This window comes from Leptodactylus fuscus, chromosome 7, assembly GCF_031893055.1.
Source record: "Leptodactylus fuscus isolate aLepFus1 chromosome 7, aLepFus1.hap2, whole genome shotgun sequence".
Taxonomy (NCBI): Eukaryota; Metazoa; Chordata; class Amphibia; order Anura; family Leptodactylidae; genus Leptodactylus; species Leptodactylus fuscus.
This window is the reverse complement of record NC_134271.1, coordinates 75,424,882-75,452,256: the sequence shown is the minus strand read 5'-3', so window position 1 is coordinate 75,452,256 and position 27,375 is coordinate 75,424,882. Positions and strand designations below refer to the sequence as shown.

Sequence of the window (27,375 nt, the reverse complement as noted above, 5' to 3'; positions counted from 1 at the left end):
TGTCCTCCTTGGTTATATGACTGGTTGGAGGTGTCCTCCTTGGTTATATGACTGGTTGGAGGTGTCCTCCTTGATTATATGACTGGTTGGAGGTGTCCTCCTTGGTTATATGACTAGCTGAAGGTTTCCTCCTTGGATATTTGACTGGTTGGAGGTGTCCTTCTTAGTTATATGACTGGTTGGAGGTGTCCTCCTTAGTTATATGACTGGTTGGAGGTGTCCTCCTTGGTTATTTGACTGGTTGGAGGTGTCCTCCTTAGTTATACGAATGGTTGGAGGTGTCCTCCTTGGTTATATGACTGGTTGGAGGTGTCCTACTTGATTATATGACTGGTTGGAGGTGTCCTACTTGATTATATGACTGGTTGGAGGTGTCCTCATTGGTTATTTGCCTGGTTGGAGGTGTTCTCCTTAGTTATATGACTGGTTGGAGGTGTCCTCCTTGGTTATATGAGTGGTTGGAGATGAATCATTGGTCATATGAATGACTGTAAGTGATCGCCTTGATTATATGACTTGGTTATGGTTGTGGGTTTCTTCCTTGATTATATGCCTGGTTGGACGAGTCCAGTTTGACCATATGGCTGGTTAGAGGTGTCCTCCTTCATAATATGACTGGTTGGAGTTACTATCCATGGTCATATGGTTCGATGGAGATACACTCTGATGTACTCCTTGATTACAAAGCTGAATAGAATTGTAGGAATGGAGGTATCTTCGGGTCTTGTGAAGCATGTGAAGCACCCTTCGTCCTAGGACTGGATGAACGTTTGTAACTTATAAGACTGGGTGGAAGTATAGCCTGATCATATAACTGGTTAGTGGCAACTGTTTGTCATAGGTCTTGTTGACATCAGGAGAATAATCATAACTTGACAATCTTTCAGTGTCCAGTCTATGGAAATGTGGCTTTTTCCTTGGTGAATGTGAATTCTTTTGAAGTTTGTAAGATCTCTAGCTAACACTTCACAAATAGTATGTTTATTGTAATGCATCAGTGATTTTGGCTGTGGTCAAAATAATCTCTCAAAAGGAAATCTGTTCTGTCTTGTGTACTTTGTATACAGCACACATAGTACAGGACATGGTGCTCCTGGTGTCAGCTCTCACACTGTGTGCGTGGTAATGCAAGGAAGGCAATGAGTGTGGTGTACAGGGACATCCACAAGTGTCACAATAACAGGAAGGGTTAATTTAAGTCATGTTGCAATCTAAATCAGCAGTTACTTCTACATGTGATTTTTTCAGTTGTTGATGGACAGATTATGACCCAGGAAAATTTCTAGATGATGTGCTAACCCTTGTGCAGATGAAACAATGCAAGGTCTGACTTCTGTGACCCATCACCCTACTCTGTGGTGTAGTGTGTACTACAGCAAACACAGAACATAAATACAGTGACTAATATCACTCAGCACTCTTTATGGCACATGGGACTCACTATCTTTCACTGCATCTCCCTTAGTCATAATATATAGATTGTGAGTGCTCGATCCTGTGCTGCAATCTGTGTTAGCACTGCCAGCAGAGTTCCAGCACAACTACTAATGCTTGTAGTAATACATACAGTACACACAGCTTACCATGACATGGATTTTCAGCTCTAAGCCCCATTCTTAAGTATTGTAGTCAATTTCAAACTATTTATGATCATAGTCTGAAAAATACTCAGAAATGCTGATAACACTTTATTGTAGTCTCCACAATAGCTGCCTCATAGTAGTCCACATACTAAAAACTTCATGGTGATTGATATATTACTAACGCCATAGTAGGCCCTCAAGCTAGTAACCTCATGTTAATCCACATAGTGCAGCTCTTAAATGTTTACTCACCTCTCCTCGGGGTCTGGTGATCCATAGTCATCTTTAGGCCATTTCTGGCCTGTAGCTGACGTCACACGTTCCGGACGTCACCGCTGAGGCTTGTGTCAGCATGCCCCATGTAACTGCTGAGGATCAATCACAGGACTCAGCAGTGATGTCCAGAATGTGTGACGTCAGCCGCAGACTTGCCAGCAGAGACTGCGGAGCAGCGTGAGGATGCCCATGAGAGGTAAGGCAATGTGAGTATAACTGTTTGTTGTTTTCCCTCACCTATGATTATTATACTTTGTATTATATATTATTACGTTTACGATTATTATACTCTGGGGTCTGAAGAGGGCGCTGTGGAGCATTATATACCCTGTGGAGCATTATACTGTGGGGAGGAAGGAGTTCAAAATTACTGCTGGCAGCCCTGTGTGCTAACGCCAGATAGTTAGCAGATATGCAAGATTTCAGTGAAGGAGCCATGGTGTAGGCTATTCGCAGGAAGCTGTTGGGTGGGCCCCAGAACAAGTTTCTCTGGTGGGCCCTAGGCACTTCAGTCCAACACTGTATAAGAGAGAACAATTATATATAAGGTAGAACTATTATATATAGGGGGGCTCTTATTTCTAAGGAAGGAACTATTATATGTAAGGGTGGGCTACTATATGTAAGAGGGAAACTTAAATATAAGGGGAGCTATTATATATAAGGGGGCTATTATGGTAAACTATTACTTATAAGATGGGCTATTATTTATAAGGGGGAACTATTTATAAGGGAGCAGTATTATTTTTAAAGGGTGCCTGTTACTGATAAGAGGGAAGTATTACAGATAAGGGGGAATATTACTAATACAGGGCACTATTTATCATTTACAAGGGTATGTTCAGGTGGATTTTGACGCAGAATACGCCTCCAAAATCTGCCTGCAAAAATGGCTCCCATTGACTTCAATGGGAGCCACTTGCTTTTTTTCCGCTAGTTAGTAGCAGAAAAAAGAAGCGACATGACCTATCTTGCCGCGCATTCCGCGGCTGAGTCAGCCACAGCGTCCATGGCTCGAGACACGCTCCTGTTTAGGCCCATTCATTTGTGTCTAAACAGGAGCAGAATGCCACGACAGAATGCTGATGCTGCAAAGGTTTCCACCACCTTTTTCGCCGTGTGAACATACTCTAAGGGTGCTATTACTGATAAGGGTACAATATTATTTATAAGCACAGACTATTATTTATAAGGAGGCATTATAATAACTGATTTGTGGGTGCAAAAATCTAATAGACGGTACAAAGGCCGGTCATTTGAATTGGGTGTAGGAAAATGGGGGTTGTTATTATTGTTTTGGAGGCAGAAAGGAGGCACTGGAAGATGATGGTGGTGTTTGTATATCGGCACTTGGGGTTCGCTTTTAATTTTTCCCAGGGATGCACTTTGTCTAAAACCTGCCCTTGGCTCCCATAGTCACAGACTCATACTAGTCCCTATAGTAGCAGACTCATAGCAGTCCTCATAGTAGTATCAATAGTGGTAGCCTAATACTAGTCTCCACAGTAGCCACCATGACAACCTCATAGTAATTCCCATAGTATTAGAATCACATTAGTCCTTGTAGAAACAGTCTCATAGTAATTCTCATAATAGCAGACTTACAGTAGCCCCCAAAATATAATGCTGACAGCCACAAAGGGCCAACTTGACCTTGTGAGCACTGCACAAGGCCAAGGGCTTGGGACCAGCCTGATTCTCATCTTGCAGCAGGTTGGTCTCTGCTAGTGGTTACACATGTATAGGTAAGGATTGTGTAATTACCTCTTTCACTAAGGTCATTTCATATTCCTGCAGCTGCTGCTGAAATCCAAGGTTCGGACCCACATAGGACCTCACGGCTTTCACAGCAGAAAGGCATTCCTCCCAGCCAAATGCTGTCACTGTCATGAGATACGCAACCAAAATTGTGGTGCTCCGAGACACCCCTGCCAAGCTGTAGTTTCAGAGCAGAAGATATACAATAATCAGTTCATGATGACACAACAATCGCACAGATCTAAAGAGGTTACAGTGACTGCTATTATCTGTTTCTGAAAGTTCATTTGAAAGGTTTATCTGTTAACACATACTGGTTTACAAATGAAATGGACTGACCAGTGTATAAGGCAGCCGCCTCCATTAAGACGACATTCGTGGATAAACTTGATGCTCTTCTTAAAATGCTGAATCCTAGTAAAGACAGAAAAATATGAGAATCATTAACTATATTATATTTATATGATTACATTGCGATCAGACATGAGATCCACACACCTTATACTACAGTACAGCTATACCATCTATTACTGCTGACAACCAGTCTTATAGCAAGTCTGAGTGTCTATCATATGTGCCGTAGGCTCGCCTCTGTTACTGACATTACAGAATGCAATAGCAATATAATTTAATGATGAAATGTCCATGTCATCCACACACCTTAGATGCTGCTGTGTTTGGCCCACTGAGGGTTGTTTACATTGTACCAAAACATTAACTTTGCAAGAAAGGTCATGGGAAGAATATGCAAATCTGTCTCCCAAGATGTAAACAGGGAGACAGTGCCTCTGTTATGCTGCCCTCTATAGCAATCACCCTGAACAACATGCCCGACTTCCCAGAAGCCTTTGCTGCATGATGCGAGGTTATAACCAAATCAATTTCTCAGCTACGGACCGTAGCTGAGAAATTGATTTGGTTATAACATCGCATAATGCAGCAAAGGCTTCTGGGAAGTCAGGCATGTTGTTCAGGGTGCTTGCTATAGAGAGCAGCATAACAGAGGCACTGTCTCCCTGTTTACATCTTGGGAGACAGATTTGCATATTCTTCCCATGTTCCTTTGCAGTGGAGCAACTATGGCTGTATAAGTCTCCACACACCTGAGAAAGTGGTCTCTCCCTAAGGAAAGACATTATTCCCACAATCAAGAAAGGTCAGGAATAGTTTTGCACCTCTAGATTTCTACAATGAATGCAGCAATTCATCGATAGCAAACAGTATATTTGAAAACAAAGGCCATCCCTTTAAGATCCTAACATATAGACATTGTTCTATGGAGTCAGGAGGCTCAGCAATTTTTTTTTCTCAGATTTTCTTTGGTTGAATAGCTGTAGATTTTCTGCTGATTCTTTGGTTTTGGATCATATGACAGAGAATCAGGAGGCGGCTGCCTTGGCTCTGAAATGCTGAATGTAATCTGTGAGTATGAGCTGACATTTCAATTCTGCAAGAGACAATCGAGATGATTCATAGTGACTTCTCTGCAGCCGGATCAGGACAGGACGTATAGTGGACAGTTGCCTATAGTTTCTAAAGCTCCATATGGATAGTTTTATATACTGGTGCTATAAACAGATTGTCATCAATCATACATAATACCATGTTTTATCAATCTGTATTAAACTATTACCCTATTATATACAGTATAGTTTGTACAAAACAGTGGCCATTGCCTATTAGAAGCATTGTAGAAGCCCCACTTCCCAGACTCAATACTCACACTGCCTGAAAAGCACATGCTTTAAAACTGGTGGAAATGGCCCCACTTTACTGAGGCTCGTCTGCTTCAGTATACCGTATATGCATCAATTACACAATGTCTTTTTTTTTTTCCACCTCACTGGAGGTTTAGTAATCTGAACTTTATAATCATGTTGCTCTTGGTGTAATAGAATTCAGCCCTCCCATGCCCTGACCTCATGTTGGCAGGGGCAGATTTGGCATTTCTGGGCCCCAAGCAATGTGTGCCCCCAAACAATATACTGCACTCTTATTGCTCCACACAAAGTGTAATGCAACCTTAGCCGCCCCCCCACACACACACACATTATAATGCACTTAGTGGTCCCCGCACTTGACTGTCACATTGACTGTAAGGCACTTGGCACTGCCATCATTGCGTGTTTATGCCAAGAAGTCATATGAGACCATGTTGAGTTGCAGATAAACCAGGAGCGAGCTGAGGTAAGTGTTCAAAAACATCGACCATTACTTATTGAAATATTTCAATGGATTATGCCCAATTTCAAATGAAATATGTATGTAGATATGTCATTGTTGGTGGACTCCTGATCTCTGAGGCCCCATGTAATTACTCGGGCTGCATGATAGGTAACATCATCCCTTCCTAGTGAGACTCAGATAGAGCTATGTTTATACTTAGCAACCGATCTGATGCCTGGTTTACATCTGCGTTTGGTATTCCGTTCGGGGAGTCCATGTGCTTTCCGTGCGCTGCCCGCACTAGTCATGCGGACATGAAAGTAGATCGTGAAGTACTTTTCTGTCCGCATTTTCGCGCAGAGATCACACGGACCCTATTATAGTCTATGGGGTCCATGTGCTTTCACTGCACACTACTTGCCAATGTGTTTGGTATTCTGTTTGGCATGTCCCCATGCGTACTTCCCGAACGGACTACCAAACGAAGATGTGAACTAACCCTCAGGAGATCACAGTTATTGCTTTAGGCTAAGGCTGCATGTTGCAGCATTTTTTCCAGTTGCAATCTGTGTTTTACAGAACCAGAAAAGTAAATGAGAGTTTGTGTAATCTCATCCTCACATTGTGGGAAAAAAATGTGCAAATGCTATGTTCTCAAAAACACATGTGTTCTTAAAAAATGCAGAATGTTAAACCTGCAGAAATGCTTTTTTCTTTAATTAGACCAGGGGAGTTGAAAAAAATAAAACAAAAACATACTCACCTGTCCCTAGTGTTCTGGTGTGCTTCCAGTGGAAGTCCTTGCCACACGTGACCGCTGAGGCCACTGATTGGAAGGGACATGGGACCTCACAGCCAGTAAGGACTTCAAGCAAAAGAAGACAGCTAAGCAGCTTGACTGGACTGCGTTGTGAGGACACCAGAGCACCAGGGACAGATTAATATGTTTTTTTTATGTTGTTTTTTTTCTTCTCCTCCAACCAAAAGAGAAAAAAAAATAGGCCGGACAACCTCTTTAAGGCCTCATGTGCACAACTGAGTGTATTTCTGATGTAGCAGCCAGTTTGCAGCAGAATGCTATTGTATGACACTTGGAGTGACATCTGAGTGTATTCCATTATGTATTCACGTCTATGGGATCTTCCGTTCATCCATTCTGTTCCTTTAACATGGAGAATAATAGGATCTATTCTATAATTATCTATGCCAATAGAACGTAATGGATTGGAAGCCCTCATAGACATGAATACATCACAGATGTACTCAGATGACACTTGGATGTCACTCAGAATGTCATCCGGGTGTATTCTACTGCAAACTCCATGCATTTTTCCCCATACCTTTCCTTGATAGGTGACATTTACTCAATTTTAGGTGGAAATTAGGAAGATTAGATGTGACAGGGATATTAGTAAAGAGCAAAAAGAAGATAATTTGACTGATCTTATTGTAATATAATGCATTGGGCAAACTATCTTAGTCTAGACATTGCTGTAATACATAAAAAGTAGCACAACTCTCTCTTCTGTCCTGATAGGTTGATACAATTTGTCAGTCCAGGTAAAAAGTATCAGTCTGGAGTCCACGTTCCTTACCTCACAGAAGATTATCTAGATTTTAACAATTTTACAACTAATTGTAACAAAATCGCAACTGTGAGAAGTATTATAGATCTGTATATGACATCAGCCTCTGGATATCCTATTAATATTATAAAGGTGAAAGTTTGTGAGTTTGGATGTTTGTGGGTTTGTGTGTTTGGATGTTCGGACGTTTGTTCCTCAATCACGCAAAACCCGCTCCACCGATTTGGCTGAAATTTTCCACAAACATAGTTACTACACTGGATTGCACAATAGGCTATTTTTCGTCACAATAGCGCACATACGTTTTTCCCAGGACCTCCACAAAACCCCAACTCACACCACCATCTCTGCAATCTCACACACTTTGGACCATAGCAAGCCACAAAATTCATATTACCCGCTACAGCAGAGGTCAGCAACCCCTGGCACACGTGCCAAGAGTGGCACTCCTGCCATATTTCACTGGCACGCAAGCAGCACAGGACCTGCAAGAGTTACATGAAGTCAGAGTCTTCAGTGCTGTGCTAGAGCTCAGGCATAAGGACACTCCCCTTTGAGAGGGGTGCAGGAAACCCAGGGGGTGGAGCTTAATCGCTCAGGTCTCTGCCTGCTATAGTGGTCTGCATCCTGCAAACATTCCTCAAGGAGGAGAGGAAGCTGCTAGCAAAGTGAAACTGAAAAACACACAGGTACATAGGATTACTGTTCTCATTAATGTCAGGCATTTGGGGTTATTAGTTTAGTCTTAGTAACTCCATGTGCCTCACATTAATAGGAATAAACCCCATCATGTCCCTCATATTCACCCGTGTGCCTCACATTGATAGGAATAAATCCCATCATGTCCCTCATATTAACCCCTGTGTGCCTCACATTGATAGGAATAAACCCCATCATGTCCCTCGTATTAACCCCTGTGTGCCTCATATAAAGGTTACTACTATGTGAGACATATGGAAGTACCAATAAAGGACCTCAATAATGAAGATACTTAATTATTACCTCCAAGTCTCTCACATATCAGTAACTCTTACACAGGGGTTAATGTGAGGGACATTATGGGGTTAATTGCTATTAATAAGAGGCACATGGAGTTACTAAACTGTCATGCACAGGGACAGACTTTATGTTGCTTGCTCAAGAGTATCCTGTGCCCAAAATTTACATGTACTGGCGGAAAATAACAAATCATACAATGTCGTATATCGAGGTATATTAACCTGAAATACTTCTGTCCCAAAGACACTATGTACAGTTTATACCAACACCGTATAGCAGCTGAACTACAAATTACATTCGACACAAAAGTCTCACGTATTCTCAGAATTACAGAAAAAACAAGATACAAAGTTATATTTCATATCCCATCCCTTATACACAGTACGAAAACCTTACCCGCGCCTGTATATACCCACTTCTACAATCACCGCAGACGAAGTCGCGGGTACCAGCTAGTAGATCATAAATGTTTTCATTAGCTGCCAGCAAGCAGACAATGTGAAAACGGAAACACAAAGTCTATTAGAAAGCAGCAGAACTTTGCATTATATAGTGACACTTCATTTACAAAAATAACTGAACAACGGAGTGAAAGCTCATGTCATAACCATTAATAGACAATAATGGGGGACCTTCTGGGAAATTCTAACCATATTTATTGTTTATTTCATTCATTGCAGAGCAGCCTTGACTTATATACAAGAGCTGAATTACCAGAATATACAAACTCCTGAGGTGTTTCACCCGTCAGTCTGTACTGACCTTATACTGTATACACAATTACTGCTCAATGTTAATTTCCTGCTTTACAAAAAAAAAGTCTGAAGATCTAGGCGTCGTCTCATAAAGGTGATAAACCCACTTCCTCCTCAAGGGTCCGCAGTATGGACAATGTACCAGCAGTAAAATACATCTCAGTAGTGCAGGCTTTATAGACTGCAGCATACACTAGAAAAATGTAAAGGAGCTCATAATAATAATAATAATAATAATAATAAATTTTATCTATATAGCGCCAACATATTCCGCAGTGCTGTACAATTTGTAGGGTTCAAATACAGACAGACAGATACATAACAAAGAAAGTCATTTCACACAATGGGACTGAGGGTCCTGCTCGCAAGAGCTTACAATCTGTGAGGTAGAGGGAGTGACACAAGAGGTAGCAGCGGCGGCATTGCTTATGCAGAGGTCAGACACTTTTGTAATAGAGGTGACTGTCATTACCGTATTTTGCGGACTATAAGGCGCACCGGACTATAAGGCGCACCGGACTATAAGGCGCATTACCCATGAGCGCCTTATAGTCCTGCCTAGGTCCATATATAAGGCGCACCGGACTACAAGGTGCAGCGCTGTCCGGTGCACCTTATATGATTGAAAGCGGCGGCCGGCAGACTTTGCCGGTGGCCGCTTAACCCCCCAAGTGCCAGCCGCTTCTATTCATTTCAATGGCACGCTTCCATTGAAATGAATGGAAGCGCTCGGCACACGAGGAGTTAAAGGGATTCTACCTTTAAAAGAACTTCCTTCTTGATCACGTCGGAATAGCCTTAAAAGACTATTTGTCTCTTACCTTTTTACCATAGCCAGCGCCGCCTTCTTCCGCAGCTCCGTCTCTGTCTTCTTTGGGCCTCATGGATGATGCATGCGCAGTCGGCTCTAACAGGCTCTCGCAGCCAGAGCCGACTGCGCATGCGTCATCCATGAGGCCCAAGGAAGACGACACGGAAGGCGCAAACACAGCTCAGGGAGAAGGCGGCGCTGGCTATGGGAAAGGTAAGAGACGAATAGTCTTTTAAGGCTATTCCGACGTGGTTAGGGGGAAGAAGTTCTTTTAATGGTAGAATCTAGAGTTGAGCGAGTACTGTTCGGATCGGCTGATCCGAACAGTACTCGCTCATCTCTAGTAGAATCTCTTTAAGCAGCGGCCGCCGGCAAAGTCTGCATGCCGCTTCCATACATTACAATGAGAGCGCGCTATTCAAATAGTTAGAGATGAACGAATACTATTTGAATAGCGCGCTCCCATTGCAATGTATGGAAGCGGCATGGAGACTTTGCTGGCGGCCGCCGCTTAACTCCTCGCGTGCCGCCGCTTCAAGCCTTATATAAGGCGCACCGGACTATAAGGCGCACTTTCGATTTCTGAGGAAATCGAAGTATTTTATGTGCGCCTTATAGTCCGGAAAATACGGTACATAAACATAAGACTTTATGAGCTGTCATTAGTCGTGTCCTTTAACATGTGGATGGAGCTTGGACCTATAAAGTTAGCCTGAGATGGCATCATATCATGTGGGGAAATGTGGGAGCGGGGACGGAGGAGGGTTAAGGGTTTACGCTAGAAATTGTGATAGGCTTGCTCATAAGAAGTTGTACAACCAGGACAAGAGTAAAAGATTTACTGTGCAGCCACAGATGTGTCCTCTGAATACTAACCTGGTACAAGAAGGTGCCCATTTGATTGGTCACATGACACAACTTAGAGGGGATATGCCCATGGCAATGATAAAGCTCAGTGTCATTAAAACGTACAAGACTGAACTTTAGCATGAACATGACACCACTTCCTGAAAAAAAAGAAATCAACTGTGTTTTCTAATTCTGTACAACCCTTTTAAAAGGCAAGAAATATACAGTATTAAACATAATGGACACCAGGCAGCCATCTTTTACTTGTAACACAGAAGGTGTGTGATCGTGTCCATTGTAGCACTCATAAAGTACATAGATGACACAGGACTATAGAGATGTAAATGTCACGCGTAGGCCACAGCCAGCACTTTTATGCAATAGGCCAAATATCGTTCTGCAACAGTCTAGCAAAATGCAAGCGCGTACAGCCAGGAAACCAGACTGACACATTTTACCTGCACACATACAATGTATTTTACCTGATACATTACAACAAACTCTAACGACAGGAGACTTTATTGTACTATAGCAAACTATCAGCTATAATGAATAATAGATCTGTATGGGATTTTAGTCTTGAAGATGGTAAGAAAGATGCAAAAGATTTTTACTAAGCAGCGATTAATCTTTGATCACTAAATATACAATTATTGGTTCTGTTACAAAACGTAAGGAAAATCTAATTAAATAAATAAAAAATCTCACGGTTATCCCTATGTAAAGTATTGGCGAACCGCTTTCACGTGCCAGAATACAATATATTATAAGAACTATGCAGCAGCAACAGCGCCACTTACAGGCAGGCAAATCAAGTAAAACAAGAAGTAAAAAAACATTTTCTGATGAAACAATTTTGTAAATCGCTGCTTTATTTTATTTTGTAGAATAAAACTTTACAAGCTGAACTTTAGATGGCACCGAGGCCTGCAGCAGAAGTGATTGCCTCATACAGCTGTCCAAAAACAGCAAAAGAGATGAATGAATTAGAGTCCCCCTTCCTGTAGTAAATCTGCAACAACAGTGAGTAACACAGACAGGAGGAATATGAAGAACTCAAGAAAAGATAGAGATCTCAGGAGTGTTTAGGTGGAGATAGGCCACATTCATACAGGCAGTCTATGGGATATTGTAATGTTCTGCAGCACTCCAGAGAGGTCAGTGAGTAATAATCTACAGTGTATACCACTGTGCATCTGTCAGAAGGTAAAGCAGAAACATGTTATGCAAGTCTCTAGTTAGCTGGTGGTGTAATAATCTGCAGAGTATATATCCACTGTGTATCTGTCAGCAGGTGGAGTAGCAATTGTTCTGCTGATCTCTAGAGAGGTCAGTGATGAAATAAGCTGCAGAATACTGTATGTACTAGTAACTCTTCTACTGTATCAGAAGCTAGAGGAACCAGAGAAATGTTCTGCAGCTCTCTAGAGAGGTCAGTGAGATAATAATCTGCAGGATATTCTTACAGCCCTCAGAGAATTAACATGGCATGGGTGACCCACATTTGCAGACTGCAGAAGGGGTTGTTTTTGGAGAAGGGGAAGTGGTTGGAGAGGTCAGACAGCAAGGCTGGAGAGCACCAGATTCGGAGGAAAGGCAAGGAAGTGTTTCTTCACAGCAAAAGTTCTTGGAAGAAGAGACACTTATTGGGCAAGCTGTTTGTCAGCCGTTAATGTCCACTATGGCGCCCGCACACCTGCTGTGGACATCTCAGATTTATGATGTTTAGTGATAGAAACGTGGACAGTGGGGCCTGGGCCCAGTCATTGTCATCTAGTAGAGATTTCTTGTATAACCAAGATGTATGAAGGGGTTGTCTGGCTAAGATACAGCATTTAATATGTTGTACAAGGGCAAGTAGAAGTATTAGTTTGGGGGTAACATTAGAAAGGCATGGGACAGCCAAATGAAGTTCCTGTATTTATTACGTGGCCTTGCTAAAATAGTTATTGGAAAACTCCTGCCCATGCAGTGGATAAGACAATAACAATAATAATGATAAAATATATCCAAAATATATCCAACATCGTAATCGTATATCCAGAAGAATATATGTTGCTTTAGTAGAACGTATCTACAAGGGATCTTTATTTAAGTTACATGGGCTGGATTTCCTGGACTGGAGGAGAGGTTGGCAGTGGGAGTCTTCCAGTCCACCCCCTACTCTTCTTGACATCTGCTGACCACTCATGTCTGCACAATAGAGCCAGAATGCCAATATGCACAGTAGCTGGCACTCCGGCTCTACTATGCAGGCGTGGGCGCTGGCACCTCCTCTTCTTGACGTCTGCCCAGAACAAGCTGTGTTCCATGCCCAGAAGATTCGGACAAGAAGTCAGGTAAGTATGATGGGGTGGGTGGGGGTTAGTATTGGTGACGTACCATTTCTAGTGATCTAGGTAAATATAGATTTTTGGTAACTTAAGTAATTTAGAAGATAGATGAGGAGGGGGATAAGGGAGGTGGCAGCTTAGATTAGAAATATCATTTTATATTGGACAACCACTTAAACTGGGGGTGAAAAATAACTTGCCATTTTTCCCATAGATTTATGTGTGGACAGTAGAAAAGAAAAACATAACCATTTATGTTGCATTTTTCCCATATTATCCCATGGTATGTGCCATTTACTCAATTTTAAGTGGAACATAAAAAAGGTTAGATGTGACAGGGATATTAGTAATGAGTAAAAAGAAAGTAATTTGACTTGAGCCTAATGTCCGATCTACAAAGTAATTTGACTTGATCTTAATGGCCGATCTATATTTAATCTAACGCATTTAGAAAACTGATGCATACCTCCCAACCATCCCAGATTCTGCGGGACAGTCCCAGGTCAGCAGGAGGTATGTCTTGGATTCAATTCATCTACATCCAGACGTTTCCATTCTGCTTCAAACTCCTGCTTCACCATTGTGCTCTCCATGTGCTCTGGCCCTGGGATCTGTAGGCGTGATGTGATGATGTCACTCACATTGCATCTGCAGGTCCCAGCACACTCCATGACTTGGACTGCAGACAGAGTGCAGGCAGGCAGGGAGGGGATTGAGGAGAAGTGAGTATCAGTTTTTTTTATGTTTAACTTTGGGTGCAAATTGAGGGGGAACATGAAACTAGGGGCAGATAAAGGGGGCACATTAAACTGGTGGCAGATGAAAGGGAGACATTAAACTGGGGGAAGATGAAGTGGAACACTAAACTGGAGGCAGATTAGTGGGGGACACTAAATTGGGGGAAGATGAAGGGGGGCATAACTGGGGGCAGATGTAGTGGGGACATAAAACTGGGGGCAGATGTAAGGGGGACATAAAACTGGGGGCCGATGGAGGGGGATATGAAACTGAGGGCAGATGGAGGGGGGCATTACACTAGAAGCAGATAAAGGAAGGGACATTAAACTGGAGGCAGATGAAGGGGGGGTATTAAACTGGGGGCATATAATGTGGAGGCATATCATGTTAGAGTGATTATAGGAGCATTATACTGTGTGGGAACACAAAGAAAAATGGATGAGAATGGGTGGCGTTAATGTAGAAGTGGGAGGGCCTAAATTTGCCATGGCGCACATTTTGTCCCTCTTTCTGTTCTTTGAAAGTTGTGAGGTATACTGACGTAGTCTACACATTGCTGTAATACAGTAAAACCTGAATCACTGTTAAGGAATAAACCAAAGCAAAATTTGGCTTGCTAACAGCAGGGAATAATGCTTCCTGCCTAAATCACTCAGGAACAGAGCTGCACAATGAATGGGGTAAGGTGAGGCTCTGGCCTCAGGCGGCACTTTCCAAGGAATGCAGTTAAGCCTTCTGCCCTGCACTCCTTGACAGCCATGTACACATCTACGGATGTGGGAAAAACTTTATGTAACTGATCTATTGCAAACCCCACTTACACTGATGTGTACAGGAGCCTCTGTACACGGTGTTCTTTTTCCTTTGACTGCAGGACTTTTACAGAGCACATTATGCAATGATATCACAGGTAGAAATGACCCTCAATACAAATGAACAAGAAGACTCTGGACAGGAAGAATAGGAGGGTCTGTGTCCAGTGTTCATGTGCTGAGTGTGTGAGCTGTATATGTGTATGCGTGCGTTGTGAGTGTATATACAACTATAGCAGAGTTAACCGACAGTTCTGCAATTGGTTAAACTGCTGCATCGTGATGCCTTACCACAGAAGACAACAAAAAAAACTATGAAAATTCAGTGGAAAAACATTCTTCATTGAATTTCATTATTAGAGTTGTCTTTTATTATAAGATACCACGCTGCAGCAGTTTAGTATGGCCGCAATAGTACTGTGGATGTTAGGTATTTAAATATGGTGGCTGCTCAGGATCTGAGCAGCCGCCATAGCCACTGGGTCTCTGCTGTATTACACAGTAGAGACCCACTGCTAATGCCCCAAATTAGTGCCTGCCTCAAGGTCCCCCAGTGCATTGTTCAAAGCTGACGCCATTTTTCTGCCGGCACCTGGGACAAGATCCTGGCTGCACAGTGAAGGCAGTAAAAACAAAGCCTGTAAGAAAGTCACAAATGTACTTTTTCTCCAATTCCATTCTGAATTTTTTCCAGTTTCCTAGTACATTGTACAGAATAATAAAAAAAAAACCATTATGAAGAACAATTTGTCCCACAATCATTAAGCTCTCATATGGCTTTGTGAACAGAAAAATACAAAAGTTACATGCTGGGAGTAAATTCCAGTATCTGCTCTTATGGACAATATATCTGCTCTTGTGGACAATACACAGTACCACTTCTTTATTCCTATATGCTGTGTGTAATTCTTAGTATCTGCTCTTATTCTGTATAAGGGAACACTATACAGTGCCCGTTCTCTTGTCCTGTACGCTGGGTGTTATTCTTAGTATCCGCTCTTACTCTGTATATAAGGACAGTGAACATTACCTTGTCTCTAAGCCTGTACTGTATGTTGGGTGTAATTCTCAGTTTCAGTCCTTATTTTGTATATATAAATGGCACACTTTTCTTGTCCTGTTGTTGAATGTAATTCTTTATATAACTTTATATTTTCTCTTAGGGTGGAGAGATATTATATAAGGAGAAAACTTTTCACTTTCTACCTCAGGCAACAGAAACGCTAAGATGACAGCAATAATCCCAAGGGTCACTCACCTTCCTGAGGGTTCAGGCGCTGCCATTTTATTACATTACAAGCTCATGAGACAAAAAAATGTTCATGAAGTACCAGGACTACTGCCTGTCATAGTGATACTATATAATATTGGGTGAAAATACACTATATGACAAAGTGATAAACCCCAATGTAGAAAAAAAACTGAATTTCAGAAACTTCAGTTTCCACCAAAACTGGCAATCTTGTTGGGAGTGGTTGCATCAAGTGGCTGAGATGTGGCGGTGATAAACCACGGAAGGGGACAGCTAGTGACTACAAGAGATATGGGAGATGTTCAAGAAATGAAACTTATCTGCAATATGACATAAGATAAACCTAGAGAATTCTTACAGGTTCTGTCGCTCTGAGTCAGAGGCTGCTATGCACAGATAGGTCATTTCCTGCAAGAAAGAGACAGGACAAGTCATGGAAATACATGTGGGGGAGTCGCCTCACTACAATAATATAGATCATATAGGACAGCAGAAAAAATGCTAAAAAAATAGGAGTTATACATGTAGTGATTAGAATTGAAAAAAAAAAAAATACATGTAGTAAATCTCTTTAATCTGACATTGAATGGGACCCAGAGATTAGCAAACATCCCAGACTATCAGATGACTTCAACATGTGAACTCTGATGGCCAGAGATGCTCCAGGCAGAATAAACCTGCTATACTAAGCACCATACAGCCTAAAATAAGCAAAATGAAATAAAATCTAAGTCTATCTCTTCTCTCAGCATTCTCCTTACCGTCTTGTGACTACTAGATTATTGGGAATGTTTTAGGGAAAAACCAAGAACCAGACTACCAAGTGCCAGATTAAAGGAAGTGTAGAACAGTATAAAAAGACACAGCAAACAGTCATATAAAATTAATTAATATTACTGGATCATGAGATTATATGTACAATTAATCTCCTGAAAACTGCAGTCTCTTCATGTTATGTGTATAATATTCTTTTTATGGATTATTACATATGCACCCAAAAAGAGAAAAGAAATAATCTTGCAGATACCATACATTGTAATGGTTAAGGTCATGTTCACACTGCTGTCATTCAAGTCAGTTGTTCTGATTTGTTACAGGATCAGAGCAATGGAATGAATAGACAGAATGGACAGAAAGACTGATGCAGATTGACAGCAGTGTGAACATTGCCTTACAAAAATAAAGGAAATGCTGTTAAATAGCAAGATTTCACAACGACTAGGTGTGTTTATCAGGATATAAAGATCCTTTGTTACTATGCCATGCTTCTTAGTAACTAATCCTGAGTGTGTGTGTGTATATATATATGTGCGTGTGTGCGTGTGTGTGTGTGTGTGTGTGTGTGTGTGTGTGTGTGTGTGAAAAAGAGAAGTGACATCTCTGTGTACATATGTGTTTTTTCAAATACTTTGTTTTATCATAGTTTTTCAAATTTATTGACAGCAATAAAGTTTTTCCAACTAACACATTAACATATTAAGTATGAAGCAAAAAACTTCTCTGATGAGGAAAACATAAGAAAAAACAAAATAATTAAAAGCATAGGTTGTCACGGTTATCAGGGTGCAGTGACGCAAAGTTAAGGATTCTATAAATATATTCATTTTTGTAATATACTTTGTGTATAGTCACCTTAGGCTGGGTTCACATCTGCGTCTGGTATCCGTCCGCTTGCAAACCGTTTTAAGAGAAAAACTGTTTTGTACAAAAAGGATTCTAAACGGTTACACAGCGGATGCCAAATCCGTTTTTTTAGATGGATTAGTCAATGGGTGTCCGTTCAAAAAAAATGACCATTTGTATCAGTTTGTATCCGTTTGTAATCCGTTGGTGTCCATTTTTGACCAATACGTTTTTTTTCTTCCCCCTTCTTCCTTCTGAGCACGCACAGAGGGAAAAGCGGATTGCAAAATGGACGCAAACTAATTGCTATGTTAAAAAAAAATGGATTGGTTGCTGTCCATCTGGAATCCTTATTTTTAGTACAGAGACAAAGTCCTGCAAGTTCTACTTTACCCTCCACACAAAAAAAGCAGAAACCAGACGGAAATGGCACAAACTGATACATGAGGATTACTTTTAAAGCCCATTGAAATCAATGGGTTTTAATCCGGACAGTTCGACATCAGTTTTTGAAGATTTCAAATACTGATTTCGAATGGATTTGCCGAACGCAGATGTGAACTTACATTTTTGTCAATAGCTCTATTTGCTGTTCCTGAAAATGAATCTTCATTACTGGCATGAGATGAGAATCTGTTCTGGAAATATACTGATCACATAACAGCACAGTTCATGATATAGTTTATAGATATAGCTGATAGCTGTACTGCAACCAGTCATGTACACATTTGTCCATCACATACAGTTTAGCTTGATATCCCTCATTGCAACTTGGATACAACATGTCTGTGATTTTGATGTTTTTTACTGTCAAATTACACCTCTAAAAAATCACTACATTTTTAGTTGCATGACTTGTCTGAGACTTGCTGTCACACAACACATGCTGCTGTACAGACTTACCCTTACTTGCATTACAACTATGTGACAACTGCAATATGGGCCATCACCCTTAGCAGCACTCTCAGTCTCCCCCAAATCTACTATCTCTGATTTTATTTGCTCATGAAATCCTTGACTAACTCTAAAGCTGAAAATGCTAAATTTGTGCAAAAGAGACAGAATGAGACAACGGTTCGCCCTAGCCCCCAGAGATTGCTGCAGAAGTAAAAATAAACTGCCCCGAGCTGTACAAGTGGCCCATCTTACATCATGCCAAATGTGTGTGGCACTGAGAAATAGGAACAGGAAAGGGTGGCTGGTTGAGTAATACACTGAGCAGAGATTGAGGGCAGGGACCGCAATGTCGTGGTCGTAAGGATGAGACTTGGTATCCTCTCCAGATGTCTCTGCTCTTTCTGCTTCTTCCAAAGACAGGAGGGAAGGAAACAGCTGCAGGGTCTTAGAGCATAAGAGATGCTCCTAGGAAGACCACAGGACACTGCCTGTCACCGCTCATGATGGATGACTCCTATTCAATCACAACTAACTGAGCCCGGGAGCAACTTATTACAGATCTTGCAAATTATGTTCTGGAGTCATCTCTATAACAATGCCAACCATAGTGGAGGTAACACACTCACCTGCACTGGCCAGCAGCCAACCACCATAACTTCCTGTTCTGTCTGAGGAAGGTTGCATTCATTACTGACAGTGGAGGAGGGGCACCTAAGGAGAGGAGCTCACCTAAGCATTCTGAATTAATAGGGGGGCCTTTATCATTTAATAGGAGTGAAGAGTGAACCTGAAACTTTCATGCCTTAAAGCAACTTTCCCATTGAATTCATTGAGAACTGCTGCATGTATTACTTTGTATTTCTTGTGGTGGTGCTGCAGAGAACACTTGCTGCTGGGTCACCCAGAGATTGCAGTTGATCACTAGGGTCAGCAGCAGGGTTCCCTGTGACCAGGGGATATCTCGATTATAAAAAGGATAGTATATATTGAAGAACACTTTAACCATAATGTAACATCTTTCTACGGAAATAGATCTTGACAGCTTCAGAGGTATTCTGATATCATGACCAGGCTTCAAGCACGACCACATCAAACACGACGACTTACAGGAAACTGAATGTTCTGTCTGCTTTATGTCACCTGTGTCCAAAAGTCTCATTTTAACACTGACAATTAACATTATGATAAAATCACAGAAGCAAAAAATACATTTCTCTCATCTCACAATGCATCATTTCAGTCCAAAAACATGTCAGGCCTTTATAGCTGCACCAAGTCTGTGCCTCAAGACCCAAGGCTGAATATTAGACGCTGACTTCTCAGCCATCTAAAACAAGTCTGTTATTGCAGAGGAGTACTGCCCTCTAGTGTCTAGAGAAAACATTGCATATATAGTGTACTGCAATACCTCTCTATAATGACCAGAGGGAAAAACTGCAATAATATTATTCTTTAGTTATCACAAAAACCTCCTAACTTATTTGGTGGGAGGTTTAATGCACCTTATTCAAAGTTCATTATTTTGCAAAGCAGGATAGAGTGTACAGGATGTTTCCAAAAAAGGAAAGAAAATTATATAAAACTTCACCTTTAATAAATACATTTCAAAAGAGGAGAAAGAACAGATGAAAAAACCTAGAGCAGCTATGTCTGAGTGTGGGGTAAGATAAAGATGGCTCAAAGATAAAATAGTGTCCAGCCCTGTCATTTCTTTTTTATGTAGATTGTGAGCCCCATATAGGGATCGCAATCTACATGTTTTTTTTTCCTATCAGTATGTCTTTGTAGTATGGGAGGAAATCCACGCAAACACAGGGAGAACATACAAACTCCTTGCAGATGTTGTTCTTGGCAGGATTCGAACCCAGGACTCCAGCACTGCAAGGCTGCAGTGCTAACCACTGAGCCACCATGTTGCCCCACACCAGCCCCGTTATATTGATTGTACTATACGTGGCATTGTTTATCGAAAACCAACATCTGATGCCCTAATAGCTTTGACGTGTGTACTGTGTTACTTATAATATGTGTACCATCCCTCCAATAACACCCCCCCCCCCATCAATACTAACCAAGCATTCCTGTGTCTGGGAACGGCTCCTCCCCTCTTCCTACCTGCTAGTTGCAGGCGGAGTAGGTTACCTAGGGAGAAGGGCTTGTGATGGGTGGGATTGCTAGGCTAGGGAGACAGGGAAGGGTGGGAGGCGCTAGTAATGGACGGGATCGCTAGGCTAGTGAGACAGGGAGGAGGAGTGTAACAGAGTGAGAGAGGGGGGCTGAGTGAGAGGGAACTACTGCACAGCAGGGAGCTAGCAACATGCAAACAAACGCAGAGGATGCTAGCAGCTGTCAGAGACACCCAGAAATCACCCCAAACACTGCTAAAGGTATATGGGTGTACTTATTAACCCATTACTAGCACTAACAGATTTTTCTTTAAAAAAAAAAAAAAAAGATTTTCTGCCCAGAAAACCTCTTTAAATAGGCATCTTATGTATAGCTCTGTGCCTTAGCTGATGAGTCACCTGGATATTTAGGTAAACTAAAAAAATTCTTCTAAATAATTTAAGATCAGGTGGAGTTTTATTTCCTATATGCTCTCTTGTTATACATACAGTCAGCTGTCCTTGCATGATCCCTAGTCCCTATCTGCATATTCAGCTGCACAAGTTTCACCATATATTTTGGTGCCCTCTTAAAGGGGCTCTATCATTAGGAAAAGTCTTTTTTAGATAAGCACATCCTTGCATATCCTTTAGAAAGGCTATTCCACACCTACCTTTTGTATGTAAATTGCCTCAGGAGTTTTTTAATAAGTCTTCTTATTCTCTGTGCACTCCGGAAGTGTCTGTGCGCACCCTTTCTGCTAGTTTTTATGTGTACGCGAGCAAGAGGCTGCTGTGCTGATGATGCATCTCTCTGCTCTCACACAAATATAGAGAATAGCAGACTGTGATCATAGACACTTCTGGGTACACGGAGAAGGCTAATTAGCATATTAATAAAAACAGACTGATTCAAAGACTACTGAGGCCATTTACATACAAAAGGTAGATGTGGAATAGCATTTCTAAAGGCTATGCAAGTATGTGCTTAAAATGACTTTTCCCAATGATAGAGCTCCATTAAAAGAGCATTTGCTCTGTTATACTCCACATCCACATCCACACCACCTCAATCTGATACCCATCAGGCAATATGAATCTAACCCTCAGACTACAGAGTTAAAATAAAAAAAAAGGTCCCTTTACGTATTTAACCAGCACTTTATTCAGTACTGGATCATCAGGGAGAATAGTAACCTCTCAGTGTGAGAAGTAAAAGGGAGTGGACTATGCAAGGACAGCTGACTGCATGGCTGCCTTGTATGTCTAACAAGGGAGCATATAGGGTATCAAATGCTACCTGTCCTTAATTTGTTTACATGAATTTTTTGGGTTTACCTAAAAATCCAGGTGACTCATCAGCTAAGGCACAGCTATACATAAAGTTAAAGGTTATTAAGGGCATGAACTTAGCAAAGAGTGTGCACATCCCAGGTGCTATTGGAGGGATGGTGCACATATTATAAGTAACACAGTACACACATCATAAGGGATCATATGCTGGTTTTGGATAAACAATGCCATGTATACACGTGTCAGAGTGTGAGCGCTCACAACAAATCACATTCATTTCAATGTGTCGTTACGGGCATATAACGCGCGTAATTTTGTGTATACATGCCAGAATGCGTGCGCGTTAACTCCATGTGAACTAGCTCTAATCTGACGGGGATGGACACTACTTTCTTATTTTTGAACCATCTTTATCTTACCCCACACTCAGACATAGCTGACCTAGTTTGTCTTCATCTGTTCTTTGTCCTCTTTTTACGCTAGGTTCACACCTGCGTTCAGCTGTCCGTTCTGTGGTTTCCGTCTTCTGCATGCCAGAAGACGGAAACCACAGACTGGGTCCGGCCGTGAGCGGCGGAGAGCGTTTTATGCTCTCCGCCGCGAAACCGTTTTTTTAAATCCGGACACAGAGTACTGCATGTCCGACTCTGTGTCCGGATTATAAAACCCGGTTTCGCGGCGGAGAGCATAAAACGCTCACCGCCGCATACGGCCGGACATCTTTCTCACCCATTCAAATGAATGGGTGAGAAAGACTCCTGCAGGTTTCCGTCTCCTGCTCTGTTTTATGCAGGAAACGGAAACCTGAAGTACAGAGTGCCGGGCGTAGATGTGAACGAGCCCTTAAATGTATTTATTAGGAGGTGAAGCTTTATATATTTTTCTTTCCTTTTTTTGAAACATCCTGTACACTCTATCCTGCTTTGCAAACTAATAATATTATTCTTCAATCCTAGGTTATGCCATGACATTATGATCAGTGAGGGTCCAACCTCTGGGGTTCTTTTTGATCCTGACAACAAAGTGGATTGTTTTCCATAGGCACAGCGATGCCCCAGCCACTGGCAGCACAAGGAACTGCAGCAAAGGTCTATTGAAGTGAATGGAGCAAGCTGTACGTTCCTGGCTGGATAGTCTGCTGTACAGAAAGAACTTAGAAGGGAACACAGCACTAATCCACTAAACCAGCATCGCCCCTTTCCACCAATCATAAAGTAATGGTTAACAAAAAGTGGTTATGTCTGAAATAAAATCTCCAAATTAAGAAATAATTTTACATACTCACCGGCAGTATGGGTTTGGCATTGTTATGGACAGACAAAATGTGTGTGACCCCATGTTTACTCAGAGACATCGTGTCCTCAGCATCTACAATGAGAAATATAAAATACAGGAGGGCAGCAATCAGTAACCGCACTGTCATACTGCCCAAATGACTAGGAAGAGGTTGCCTGATGGTGGTTGTCTTGGGGCAGAAGATTGTTGCAATGCTAAGGTTGAAAACCCAGCAGTAAGTACCATGCTGCCAATAAAACTTGCATTGCAGGTTATTTTGATCTGTGGGTTTTAGATGAGATTTGCTGAAAGCTCATCCAGTATGCTTCTGCTGTAGATCAGAAAGGGTTAGCTATAGAGTTTGCAGCAGCTAATCTACAGGGATTATTCCCTGCATGGCCGCAGTTTAAAAGGATATTCCTATTTTAAGGATCATATTTAGACTTTTAGTTTAATCTTAAAGCGTAACTAAAGTTTTGATTTTCTGTTAGATGCAACTAAATCTCTCTCCTCAGTGTTTCCAGCTGGTTGTCTAGGTTATAGACCTGCTCTCAGGTCAGAATGACAACTCAGTCCCTGTTCCCTCCACACATATTTGCTTCTCTCTCTCTGCATACATTATTCAGTTTTTGAGCCCCAATAAGGGCTAGTAAAAGTTTCCTGAGCAATGCTTCTGTTATCTATGTATGTAAATCCAGATAGAACAGTGCTGTTTAAAAGAAGTAAGAGAAACTGAAAACCAGGAAGTTGAGGGGAGAGGAAACATGAAGGCAGATGAAATCCTGAGATTACAAAACCCCTTTAACTAATCTTTCTGGTCATACTCACCCCGTATATTTCCAAGGAATAACCCATCAAGAACCTGCAAAATAAAACAAATGGTACATGACTAAACATATCATATAATAATCCAGAATCTATCAGGTTCCATTGGGTGCAGTACTTTCCTGGGACTTTCAATTGTCCTGTTCTTAGGATAGGGCAGCTGCCAAAGATCACACAATCATACAGGTTTTATGCTGCTGCAATGTTAAAACACAGCCTTAAGAAATGCATGGTCGCTGAGGGTGTAACACTTGAGAGCCCTACCAATTATTAAAATAAGGCCACCCCTTCACTGTCCATCTACTTACAATGCACTGCATATGAGTAGAACTAAATTCTCTATAACACTATATTATTCCAATTTCCTATGAACGTTGTCATAACCAGGAATGAATGTATAATGGAAAGATTTGCATCTCTTCTGTGTTTTAGACTCACTCCAGGTTTTGGTTTACAAATACTGATGCAAAATACTGAGCAAAATAGTGGTGTGTGAATGAGGCCTAACATAGACTAATTTCTAGGGCATCTATAATGTTTTCCTTAATCTCGGTAAATGACAATGTGCACATGAAATCATTAAACCCCACTCATTGTTATACAAGTATTCTGGATAAGGGGTAACGGCCCTGCAGCATATCAGCTACACAGTGTAAATCTATGGGCTGTAGAGCTCTGTCTGGTAGCTATGGCAGCTGGTCACAACACCTGGACCACCCAGACCCTGATAGACATCCCTTGTACACACACAGTGCACGCTTATGTTTAATCCCTGCTGGGGGGGGGGGCAGATACTCATCACTTTACTGCAGCTATTTTTATGTCTTGTTTATCCAAGGCAAAGCTATTAATAAAGCTCTGCAGCTGAGCCTCACCCGCACTCATTACCTAACACTTTCCTATACTACTTAGCCTCTTAAAGGGACCCTCCAGCTGTAATGATTCTCATTTATCTCGGCAACAAATTAAAACATTTCACAGATATAATTTGTGGAGACACTGTGTACATACTGTACATTATATAACTTATGCCATACTCATCCGCAACCCTATTCTGCTGGTGAAGGTCCTGGGGGAGCCAGGAGGGGTACTTATTAGTTTGTCTATGCTTCTTTTATCACATAGCGTTTTCTTCCCCATAGATGCGCCACCTTTTTTTTTTTTTTCTTTCGAAAAATGGGCAGAACACCCTGTCAAAATTTATCAAAACTCACACTAGAAAATTGGCATGAGTTACAAAGGTTTAGATTTTCATTTTGATGCATTAAAGGGATGGAGCCTCTTAATAATTCAAGCACGCCTTGAGCATAGAAAGTTCTAAGTTACGTTCTATATTATATGTGTCGAACACAACAAAATTAAAAAAAGCTGCACGTTTTACAGTCATAGTGTAATGGATGGAATTCTAGGAAATCCCATTCACATGGTGCGGTAAAGTATGTGCAGTGGGTACGTTGCGATTTCTAAAACCGTTGCAGTTTTGGAAATTGCAGCATGTCAATTATACTGTACCTACAGAAACGCCAGCAGTTGCCTTATAAGCATAATGGAAGCAGAAAATCCACAGAGGAAACCTCTACGGAATTTCTGTGAAAAGTTCTGCAGGAAAAAAACACAATGCGATGCCACCACAATGCTTTTTTTGATGCAGGACACTATATGGGGCCTTACTGTCTGCAAAATTGCACTTACCATTCTGTAGATTTAGAGCAGGATTTCCCTAGCAATCCATGACGTCTCTACATACACAAACACTTATCCTAACGGGCCCCCTAGTTTCATAAAAGTTCTTTGACGCTGTGTGGTTGTGATACACAAGCTTGACAGCCGTTTCCAAAATCCCTAGCGGCAGAAGAGTGAGTGCAATCCTAAAGTATAATACACACTATAGCCAAAACACAAAAATATGGCCTGGGTAGCTAGTACTAAGATAAATAAAACTCAACGATTATTTCAATACTATAAAACCTAAACATATACCCATAACACATTAGTGTGGCCCTATCCACAATGAAAAACACCATCCAACCCAGCAACAAGTGCTATCTGAATTGGGACAACATGAGATTTTCCTAAATCTTGCACTCTACCTTAATGTTTAGTCTCCAACATTGAAATCTGAACTAGTCCAAATATTTATCGAATTATGACATTGTCAGCACCACTCATCTCATGCAACATTGGGCAAGATTTATGAAACTTATCTTGTGAGGAGACATGTATCGTGTTGTGGGCCCCCAAAAGGGAGGGGGGCAAATAAAGGCAATTTTTTGATCTGCCAATCCAATGAAGGGGGGGGGGATGTCCTAATTAGGGGGATTTCTATAGGTCACCACAAGGAGAAGAGAGGCTAGGTTCACCCCAGGGTCTGACCCTCTAAGAACAGGAATGAGAAGTGTGACTACAATATGCACACAGTACTGCAAATGTCACCACTACATAGTGAACATGAAACAAACACACAGATTCAAGCTTCTCCATACCATTTGTCTACATGGGGAGTATGCTGCCCTCTATTGAAAGTCTTATTTATACACAGCCTTTCAATCCATCCATGTGACATTTCCCCATCCTGCATAATGCCTAATATTAACTGTGCCAGCTTATGTCCTGGCATGTAACACAGCCATTAGTAATGGATTCCAGGCAGAAAATGACAACCAGTCTTATAAAACAAGTGAATAGCATCTTCAAGCTATTAAATTCAATGAAGGACCCATTGAACTAAACACAGAGCAATCCATCAGCCTATGGATGTATAGAAGACTGTTCCTGTTCATTGACAGCAGGCAGAATTCTTGAAAATGGGACTTGTAACACAAAGTGGAAGAGTTCTGAAAATGGTTGTCACTGTCAATTACCAGTCTCAGGTGGCTGCTGACTGGTTGCTGTGGACAACTGCTGTATTTTCCCACACCGGTATCAATACATCTTTTGTAGTACAAGCAAGCTTCATTTACAGAAAACACAACGTAGCAGTTCAGTCTCTAAGACCAGTAATGTAACAAACATTGTCCCCTACCTGGCTCATTCCTCCACCCATGACTCAGAGGAAACTGGGTGTCGGGATCTGGAAATAAACACAGAACTGGGGTGACCAGAGGGGAATGTGCAGCACACAGGAGACAGACAGACGGACTGCTCATGGAGAAGAGGACGCTGCAGACTGTTGTCACAAACAGCACAGGACTCAGGCATCAGATTACCTTGTACCTCCTGGCCAATGTGCAGTGACAGGGGGAGGGACAGGGGACAGTTTACAACCAGATCTGATATATCACATACAGCGTACAGTCAGGTATTCTATAACCAGAGCCCCTCTTTACAAGTCAATATACCAGAAGCACTAAGTTGTGCATGTGTACACATTTAATATATTACACCACTGTCACATATCTGCATTAAATGTATTACCAATCTTACCAAGTTTATAATGGTC

At 41.5% G+C, this 27,375-nt stretch overlaps 1 protein-coding gene across 2 annotated transcripts in view; it reads right to left on the bottom strand.

Moving 5' to 3' along the window:
* LOC142212654 (dual specificity protein phosphatase 22-A-like) overlaps positions 1–27,102 on the bottom strand; it is a 32,073-nt gene extending 4,971 nt beyond the window's left edge. The window contains exons 1-6 of one of the 2 annotated variants that reach the window (XM_075280630.1): positions 26,959–27,102; positions 23,940–23,973; positions 23,122–23,204; positions 16,277–16,326; positions 3,957–4,031; positions 3,624–3,795 (exon numbers count right to left, since the gene is read on the bottom strand). In XM_075280630.1, coding sequence (XP_075136731.1) covers positions 3,624–3,795; positions 3,957–4,031; positions 16,277–16,326; positions 23,122–23,204; positions 23,940–23,973; positions 26,959–26,979 — 435 coding nt within the window. In that variant the 5' untranslated portion in view covers positions 26,980–27,102. Of the gene's footprint in view, positions 1–3,623; positions 3,796–3,956; positions 4,032–16,276; positions 16,327–23,121; positions 23,205–23,939; positions 23,974–25,628; positions 25,672–26,958 lie in introns of those variants that run through there. The other variant, XM_075280631.1, reaches the window with a different exon arrangement.
* Between the last annotated feature and the right edge of the window lie 273 nt (positions 27,103–27,375).